Source organism: Ceratotherium simum, chromosome 33 (assembly GCF_057802395.1).
Source record: "Ceratotherium simum simum isolate JZ-2026a chromosome 33, ASM5780239v1, whole genome shotgun sequence".
Lineage (NCBI taxonomy): Eukaryota > Metazoa > Chordata > Mammalia > Perissodactyla > Rhinocerotidae > Ceratotherium > Ceratotherium simum.
Window position 1 is genome coordinate 26,961,667 of NC_141932.1, and position 9,431 is coordinate 26,971,097.

The 9,431-nt window shown below is 60.0% G+C and overlaps 1 protein-coding gene across 1 annotated transcript; it reads left to right on the forward strand.

Moving 5' to 3' along the window:
* Positions 1-693: 693 nt before the first annotated feature.
* Positions 694-7,651, forward strand: LRFN3 (leucine rich repeat and fibronectin type III domain containing 3). Its single transcript, XM_004439752.3, has 3 exons — positions 694-1,690; positions 3,171-4,607; positions 7,026-7,651. The coding sequence occupies exons 2-3, from the start codon at positions 3,187-3,189 to the stop codon at positions 7,489-7,491; spliced, it is 1,887 nt and encodes a 628-aa protein (XP_004439809.1). The 5' UTR covers positions 694-1,690; positions 3,171-3,186; the 3' UTR covers positions 7,492-7,651.
* Positions 7,652-9,431: the final 1,780 nt, after the last annotated feature.

The window sequence follows — 9,431 nt, forward strand, 5'->3', positions numbered from 1 at the left end:
AAGGACGTCCCAGGGAGGTGGTGCTGAGACAGAGTGGCAGAAGGAGACAGGTTGGGGGGGCGGTGGCTCTGGGATAAAGGGCCACATCCAAGGCTGTGAATGAGAACTGGACACATATACACATACCCATCCTCACAGCGGAGTTGCCTCAGCTCAGTCTGTCTGTCTGTCTCTCTCTTTGACTTTCTCTATGTCTCTGTGTTTGTCTATCTCTGACATGTCCTTGTCTCTTGCCTCTCTATTTCTTTCTGGGTCTTTCACTGTCTCTCTCCTTGAATATGTGTGTGTCTTTCTATCTCTCTCTCTGTTTCTCTGCTTCTCTCATTCAACTCCTCTCTGTCCCTCAATCTGTCTGCTCATCTTTTTGTCTCTGTCTCTATCTCTGTGTGTCTCTCTGTCTCAGTCTCTGTGTCTCTCTCTGTCTCTTTCTGTATCCAAGGATTCTCGCTCCCAAGCAACGCCAGGGCGACTCCTTGGGAGGTGGGGCTGGGAACGCGCCTTAGAGAGGGGGACTGCTTACACCTTTAAGCGCGGGCGCGCGCGGGGCCTGCGCCTTTAAGCGCGGGCGCGCGCGCGGCCCTGGGTTCCCGGCGAGGAGGCCGCGGGAGCGCCCGGACCCGGCCCGCCTGCCCGGCCCCCGCCCCGGCCCCGGCGGGGGAGGGGTCTCTGAGCGCGGCCCCTCCCCCCTGCACCCCTGCCTGCGCGGCGGTGTCGCCACCCCGCGTGTCCCTGTGTGTCCGTCTGTCCGCGCCCAGGCCTCGCCCCACCCCGGCCCCCGGGGCTGCCTGGCCGCCCCCCCACCCACCCCAGCCTCCCCCCTCCCTCCGGGCCAGCCCCCGCCGCCGCCCGGGAAGCCAGCCGGCACGCCGCCGCCCTAGACCCAGGGCCAGCACCCCAACATCGGGAGCCTGCACCCCGAGATTGGATCCGGAGATCTGGAAACCCGAGCCTGGGACTGTGATCTGGGGCTGGGACCCCAAGACCTGGAGCCTGAACACCCATATCTGGGGCTGGGATCTCAGCATCAGTCCCTGGGACCCCAAGATTTGGAGCCTGAACCTCAAGATTTGGCATCTGAAACCCCGAATCTGGAGCTGAACTCTGAATTCTGCGCCTGGGACCTTGAAATCTGGGACCGGATTCCCATATCTATACCCTGGAACCCACTATTTGGGACCTGAACCCTAAGATTTAGGCCTCAAATTCCAAAATCTGAACCCTGGCATTCCAAGGCGCCTAAACCTGAGTTTGGGCCTGAAGTCCTTGCTGCAAATCTGAATGCTGAAATTTGGGGCTAGAGACCTCCAAATCTTGACTAAGCACCCCAGTATCTGAACCCAGCACCTCAGTATCTGATCCTAGGACTGGGCTTGGGGCTCAGACCCTAAACTCTCCATTTGGCTATTTAGCATCCCAAGGCTGGAGCTGGGAGAGCCTGACCCTGAGCAACCCAGACGGGGTCTGGGTCTCTAAAATTGGACCCTAGAAGCCCAATATTTGGAGAGCTAGGACCTGGAGCATCAAGGTCTAGAGACTCCGTGGCCACAGATCTGAGCTGGGACGCAACAGACTGTCCCTCTACAGAGGTCTTGGGGACAGGGAAGGCATGACCAGGTGCCCCCTCCAGAGCCCTGCCCCCTGTCCCCCTGGAGCCTGAAGACACTGCTCCCTGGGGCGGCTTCCAGCTCAGGTAAGGCTATTGGGAGACCCCCATGGTGTGGAGGGACTTGGGAGGAACTTTGTGGCTGCGGGAGGAGGTAAGTGAGGACCAGTCCCTCTGGGCACCCTTGGGGTTTCCCCAGGAAACAGACATTCCCCCCTCCAAGGGTCTGCCTCCCGCTCCTGCTCTGCCTCAAACATTCTCTGGCCATTTGGCCAGCCCTGCCCCTCTCTGACCTCTTCTTCCCCAGTTGATGGCGTGTCCAGGTCTCTGCCCCCCGCCCCGTTCTCCAACTTCTTCCCACATCTCTCATCTCACCGTCTCCAGCCGCCTCTCCTGTCCGCCTCTCCTCTCATTGACCATCTCTATTCACCTCTTCTCTGTCTGATCATCTTGGACACTTCTGTCCACGGCTCTTCTCTCTGGCCATCACTCCTCTCAATGACCATCTCTGTGCGCCTCTTTTGCCTTTGATCATCTTTAACACCCCTGTCCACAGCTCCTGTCTCCGGCCACCTCTGTCTCCTGCTTCACTCAGTGACCACCTTTGACATCTCTGTTCGCCGTACCTCTCTCTGATCATCTTTCACTGGCTCTCTTGCCCTTGTCCATCCCTGACTCTAAGCCTGGACCTGTGACTGTCTCTGACCATCTTTGACATCTCTGCCTACCACTCTTCTCTCCAGCCACTCCTGTCCATCTCTCCTCTCTGACTATCCTTCACCATCTCTCTTGCCCTCCTCCCGCCCCTGACCCTAACTGCCAGTCTACGGCCACCCGACCATCTGTGGCCTTTACTGACCACCTTTCTTCTCTCTGTCTCTCGATCATTGGTGCTCTCTGATCATTTCTAAGATCTCTGGCTGCCTTTCCTCTCTCTGATGACCTTCCTCCACATCCGTCATCCTAACCAGCAGTCCTTGTCTCCAACTATCCCGGACGTGTCCTCTCCTCCTCTCTCTGACCGCCTCTCTGGCTTTTGACCATTTCTAACCACCTTTGACCATCTCTCCTGGATCTGACCAACCCTGACCCCTTCTCCTCTCTTTGTCCACCTCTCGTCTTCTTGACCATCTCTACCTGTCTCTTCTCTGGTCGTGTCTGATGACTTCTAGTCATTTCCGCCACCCTGACCACCTCTTTTCTCCTTGGCCACCTTTGAGCATCTCTCTTTGACCTCATCTAAAGTCCTCTGGCTTGCCTTCTACGCTCCATGACCAACCCCCATCCTCCGACCATCCCAGGGTATTTCTAACCACCTCCCTGTCCTCTGACCCTTTGTTCATTTGTGCTCCCTCTGTCCCCACAAGACACATCTCTCTCCCAGAGTCTTTGACCATCTCCTCTGGCTTCTGATCTGTCTGACTGCTCCTGTGTCTGACCATCTTTGACCAAGTCTTCTGCCCTCAGCCCACTGTGACCTCCTCTCCTGGTCTCAGACTACCCCAGCCACCTCTGGCACCCTTCTGCTGGCCTCAGCCTGCCCTAACACCTCTCTTCTTTCCTGCAGGCCACCCCTGCCCGCGATGGCCGTCCTCCCGCTGCTCCTCTGCCTGCTGCCGCTGGCCCCCGCTTCATCTCCACCCCAGCCAGCCACATCCAGCCCGTGTCCCCGCCGCTGCCGCTGCCAGACGCAGTCCCTGCCCCTGAGCGTGCTGTGCCCGGGGGCAGGCCTTCTATTCGTGCCACCCTCGCTGGACCGCCGGGCAGCTGAGCTGCGCCTGGCAGACAACTTCATCGCGGCTGTGCGCCGCCGCGACCTGGCCAACATGACGGGCCTGCTGCATCTGAGCTTGTCGCGGAACACCATCCGCCATGTGGCTGCCGGCGCCTTCGCCGACCTGCGCGCCCTGCGCGCCCTGCACCTGGATGGCAACCGGCTGACCTCGCTGGGTGAGGGTCAGCTGCGCGGCCTGGTCAACTTGCGCCACCTCATCCTGAGCAACAACCAGCTGGCAGCCCTGGCGGCCGGTGCCCTGGACGACTGCGCCGAGACCCTCGAGGACCTCGACCTGTCCTATAACAACCTGGAGCAGCTGCCCTGGGAGGCTCTGGGCCGCCTGGGCAACGTCAATACCCTGGGCCTCGACCACAACCTGCTGGCTTCCGTGCCTGCCGGCGCCTTTTCCCGCCTGCACAAGTTGGCACGGCTGGACATGACCTCCAACCGCCTGACCACCATCCCGCCCGACCCCCTCTTCTCCCGCCTGCCGCTGCTGGCCAGGCCCCGTGGCTCGCCCGCCTCCGCCCTGGTGCTGGCCTTCGGCGGGAACCCGCTGCACTGCAACTGCGAGCTGGTGTGGCTGCGGCGGCTGGCGCGGGAGGACGACCTCGAGGCCTGCGCCTCGCCCCCTGCTCTGGGCGGCCGCTACTTCTGGGCCGTGGGGGAGGAGGAGTTTGTGTGCGAGCCCCCAGTGGTGACTCACCGCTCGCCGCCCCTGGCGGTGCCTGCGGGTCGGCCCGCCGCCCTGCGCTGCCGGGCAGTGGGGGACCCCGAACCCCGCGTGCGCTGGGTGTCACCCCAGGGCCGGCTGCTGGGCAACTCCAGCCGCGCTCGCGCCTTCCCTAATGGGACGCTGGAGCTGCTGGTCACCGAGCCGGGCGATGGTGGCATCTTTACCTGCATTGCGGCCAATGCAGCTGGCGAGGCCACGGCTGCTGTTGAGCTGACCGTGGGTCCCCCGCCACCCCCCCAGCTAGCCAACAGCACCAGTTGTGACCCCCCGCGGGACGGGGATCCTGACGCCCTCACCCCGCCCTCTGCTGCCTCTGCCTCTGCCTCCGCCAAGGCAGCTGATGCTGGGCCCCCTACGGACCGTGGCGTCCAGGTGACTGAGCATGGGGCCACAGCTGCTCTCATCCAGTGGCCAGATCAGCGGCCCATCCCAGGCATCCGCATGTACCAGATCCAGTACAACAGCTCAGCCGACGACATCCTCGTCTACAGGTGCAGGGTTTAGGCTGCGGGCAGCTCGGGTGGGGGTGGTGAGGTGGAGGGAGGGTTGCAAGTCCACCTCCTGATACCCCAAGCTGCAGCACAGCCGAGAAATGAGCTGCAAGGCTACAAAGGAAATTAGACAGCAAAGGTAAAAGAAATCAGGCCAAGAGAGTAAAAGAAATCCAGCAGCAGTGGTAAAAAGAAGTCAGACGGTAGAGAGAAAATAAGTTAGGTAGCAAATGTAAAATAAATCAGGCTCCAGGGCTAAAACTTATCAAGCAATGATGATAAAAGAAATCAGGCTGCATGGGCAAAAAGAAGTAAGGCAGCAAAAGTAAATGTTAAACGTAAAAAGGCAATCTGCCTTTGCCTCTGCCTCTGCCAAGGCAGCTGATGCTGGGCCCCCTACAGACCGTGTAAAAGTTAATTGGAGGGGTGCAATTTAAGAAGTCAAGGTAAAGAGGAACCAGGTGTTTCCAGATGACAGGGCCAGACACGAGCCAGGCTGTGGGAGGAAAAGAAGATCAAGCAGGAGGGTGCAGGGTCACAGGCAAAGTGAAATGAGGCAGCCCTGTTGCAAAGGAACTCAGGCCAGAGTGGGGAGGAGGTTAAAGAGGGATTGGCCTCTAGGTTTGTGAGTGTAAACTGCTACACGTGTGGAGTTCTATTCTGGTCACTTCTCAATTTTTGATTTTCTAAATCAAATTAAGCCTCGTTCAGTCTCCACCTGCTAGGTGAACAGGAGTGTTGAGTTTGCCCCTGTTGGGGATTCCCTCCTCCCTTCTGTTGTTGCAAACACAAAACCTGGGGCTCACACACTCCAGGAGGGGAGTCAGTACAACTTCTGCCCCTGAGCCGGGGAGCACTGGAACATCTGCTGTGGCCACATGTGGTCAGTAGTGGTGGCCAGATGGCTCCCTGTTCTCACTGCCAGGCTGGGCCACGGGCCTCCCAGGGCCCGGAGTCTGCACCTCGTAAAGCCAGTACTTGGGTCCCCTTTCCCTCCCCAGGGGCCCACACTCCAAGAGATTGTCACTTTATTTCCTTTCCAGCAAGCTTTTTCCCTCCCTTTCTCAAACAGCAGCACTCATTCCGCGGAGGGCCCACACCTGAAAATCACATGCATCCTGCCCACCCTGCCTGGCAGGGGAGGGGGCGAATGCCATCCTAGATAGTCACCCTCCCAGAGTCAACCACGGAGTTCCCTGTACCTCCCTCATTAAAGCAGTTGAGGAGTAAAACAGATTATAAAACCAGTTAAATCTCCAACAGGGTGCTCTGCTGCAAAAGGAGATAGAGTGGGATTGGGCGCTAAGGACAGGACAAAATGAGAAAGATGAGGATGTATAGAAACCAGGCAACAGAGATAAAGGGGAATCAGGAGACAAAGCTGGAAAGAAAGAAGCAACAGGGAAAAAAAGAAATCAGTGATGGCTGAGGCATAGCAGCTTAATGAAAACGGACTCAGACGGCAGGAGCACTGGAAAACGGGCTGTTGAAACAATAATAATAATAAGGCAATGGGGCTAGGGGGACATTCATTGGCAGGTTCGAAGGAAGCCAGGCGTCAGCGGTTGGATTAGAGAGAATTCTCGCTGTACACCGGAGGAAGATCAAGCAGCTGGAAGAGGGAAATCGGGCACAGCTGGAGGGAAGTCAGATGGGGAGCAGAGGGAAGTCGGGTGAGGGTCTAGAGGGAGACCAGGAGGTGGGATTAGAGGGAAATTGATGGGGGCTGGAAGGAAGTGGGCATTGGGGTAGAGGGAGGTCACAGGGTTAGAACACAACTGGGCGGCGAGTGGGAGAGATGTCTGACAGCGGGGCCACAGGGCCCTCCGGGGGGCAGGCTGGTGGGAGGCGAGGTGATAGACTAGGGAACTCAGGCAGTGAGCTGGGGGAAAGGGGGGACGAGAGTGAAATCAGGCGAGTGGAGCAAAGTTGAGCAGCAAAGTTCGAGGGAATTAGAGCTGCAGGCCGGCGGGAGATTGGAAGGCAGTGCAGGACAGGGATCAGGAGCTGGGGACAAAGTAAAACAGACCTGGGAGAACTCCAGGGGTGAGCTACAGAGAAATTGGGCAGAGGGGCTAGAGTGAAGCCCCGCAGCAGAGCAGAGGGGAGGTGGGCAGCGGCAATAGAGGGCATGTGGGTCTTGGGGCTCGAGGGGGTCAAACTGGGGGATCTGAGCGGCAGTGACAGGAAAGAGAGACAGTGGGCCGGGTGAAATTGGCCAACACACTGGAGGGCCATCAGTCGGCGGCTGCCTAGGTATCAGAGCACAGGGAATTCCGATCGCAGTTAGAGGGATTGCCGCTAGAGAGAAATGAGGCAGTGGACTGGGGGGAAATCCTCTCGATTTCAGGGTTGGGGCGGAGCGCGGGGTGGGTGCTGGGCATCCAGAGACCTGACCCCTCCGGCCTGTCCCTCCAGGATGATCCCGGCCGACAGCCACTCCTTCCTGCTGACGGACCTGGCCTCGGGCCGCACCTACGACCTGTGCGTGCTCGCGGTGTCCGAGGACGGCGCCACCGGGCTGACGGCCACGCGGCCCGTGGGCTGCGCGCGCTTCTCCACCGAGCCCGCGCTGCGGCCGTGCGGGGCCCCGCACGCACCCTTCCTGGGCGGCACCATGATCATCGCACTGGGTGGTGTCATCGTGGCCTCAGTACTGGTCTTCATCTTCGTGCTGCTTATGCGCTACAAGGTGCACGGCGGCCAGCCCCCGGGCAAGGCCAAGGCGGCCGCCCCCGTCAGCAGCGTCTGCTCGCAGACCAACGGCGCCCTGGGCCCCACGCCAGCCCCCCCGGCCCCTGAGCCCGCCGCGCCCAGGGCCCACACCGTGGTCCAGCTGGACTGTGAGCCCTGGGGGCCCAGCCACGAACCCACGGGACCCTAGCCTCGCGCCACCTCTATGGCCCTCAGGCCCTAGGGGTGGCAGGACCCAGGCACCTGGTGGGACCTGGCCTCAGACTCACCAAACTGCTCACGGTTTTTAAAACTCTGATGGGGAGGGTGTCGGGACACCGGGGCACAACAAGAAAGTCCTATTTTTCTAAGCTTGGGCCTGGGTTCTTGCCCTTGTCTGTGTCTCTGGGGGTTGGGGGTGCCACGTCTGGGGAGAGACCCCCCCACCCAGTTCTGTCTGAGGGGTCTGGATGAGGCTGAGGATGGCCATCCATTCAGTCAACAGACATTCCCTGAGCATCCTCCCTGGGCGTGCCCTGCTGGGTGGCGCTGCCACGACCCAGACAGCCCCAAGCCCTGCCTGCAGACAGTGACAGCTCGGAGGGATCAGAGAAGTGGAGATGAGGGAAGCCGAGGAGATTGTGGGATCCCAGGAAAGGTGCCTGACTCAGCCTAGGGTGTGGTCAGGGAGGGCTTCCTGGAGGAGACATGTGACCTGAGAATGACATCTGAAGGAGATAATTGGGCAAAAAGCAGAGGGAAAGATGTTCCAGGCAGAGGGCACAGCACAAGCAAGGACTTAGTAAGTGCCAGGCACTGGGGGTCTAGTGGTAGAGGTGAGGCAGGAAGGGTGAGCTGGGCCAGGACCCCCAGGCTGAGGAGTGCAGACTCAGGCCTCATACTACTGGGGAGCCATGGAGGATTCTATGCAGGGGAGGGACAGGATCAGGTTTGGGCTTTAGGGAGATCCTTCTAGCCGTCATGAGCAGGGTGGGCCAGAGGGGAAGACTGAAGCTGGGAGCCCGGGGGAAGCCAGCGCAGGCACCTGGGTGGGTGAGGACACGGCTGGACCAAGGGAGGGCTGGGGAACGCAGTGAGGGGTGGGGGGACGGGGGGAGACATGCAGGAAGCTGAGTGGGTGGGTTATGGAGCTGAAGGGCCATGGGGGAGGGAAGTACATAGGGCTCCAGCCAGGGGAGGAGACAGTGGAGCTGCCCCGATACAGAACCAGGGAGGAGGGGCAGGGTTGGGGAAGATGCTGAGGCCAGTGTGGGGCCTGGTAGATGTGGGACATCCAGGGGGTGGCAGCCAGGAGACCTCAGGATCCCTGGTTTGAGGCTGGAGCTGGGGTCAGAAATGAGGGCTCGGTTGAGCAGTGATGGGGAACTGAGGCCGCCAGGATGTGAGGTGGCCTCCAGGACTTTCCATATTGAAGGGACAGGCAAACCTAGGCTGAAAAACAAAGACTAAACAGGAGCAGCTGGTGGAGGGACAGAGCGAAGCACACCAGGCAGGTGAGGCCAAGTGACTGTTGTGTTTGATGGCATCAGGCTGCAGGGCCCCCAGTGAGAGCAGGGTGAGGGGACCTGCCCGGCAGGTGCCAGATTCAGCTGACTTGGGAGCAGGAGGCAAGAAGTGTAGACAGGGAGTGGAGACCCTGGGATTCTGGGGCCCAGAGCCTGGTTCAGGTTGCTCTGGACCTTTCTGGCCCGCATCTCTCCAGGGCTGGTCGTCACTCTGTCTTGAGCTGCCCCAGGGCCCCGTCAGACATCAGGCCTGGAGGTGTGGAGGACCAAACCCTGGGCCTTGGAAAGGTCGGGCCTCTTTGGAGATCCAGGGATGGGATGGGCAGTAAGAGGAATAGCGCTCCCTGCCCTCAGGCCACTGCTGGCAGGGGGTCCAGAGGCAGAGATGTGGAGGGAACTTGCATCCCGTCAGTCATCTCTGGAGTGATGCTGTGTGAGGAGCACGGCAAAGAGGGCTCAGGACTGGACTGGCCCTTCTCATGACCTGGAGTGCGTGCCTCGTCCTCATGGGATGACATCCCAGATTCTGCCACACCTTTCTTGGCAGCTGCAGGCCTTGGAAATGACCCTCCATCCGCCATGGGAACCACCTGAGTCCCAGGGACCTAGTGTGACTCCAAGTCCT

Excerpts from the sequence above, each read along its gene's own strand:
- LRFN3 (XM_004439752.3), top strand. The coding sequence starts at position 3,187 with ATGGCCGTCCTCCCGCTGCTCCTCTGCCTGCTGCCGCTGGCCCCCGCT. Across the intron at positions 4,608-7,025 it reads GACGACATCCTCGTCTACAG|GATGATCCCGGCCGACAGCC; the intron begins GTGCAGGGTTTA and ends CTGTCCCTCCAG.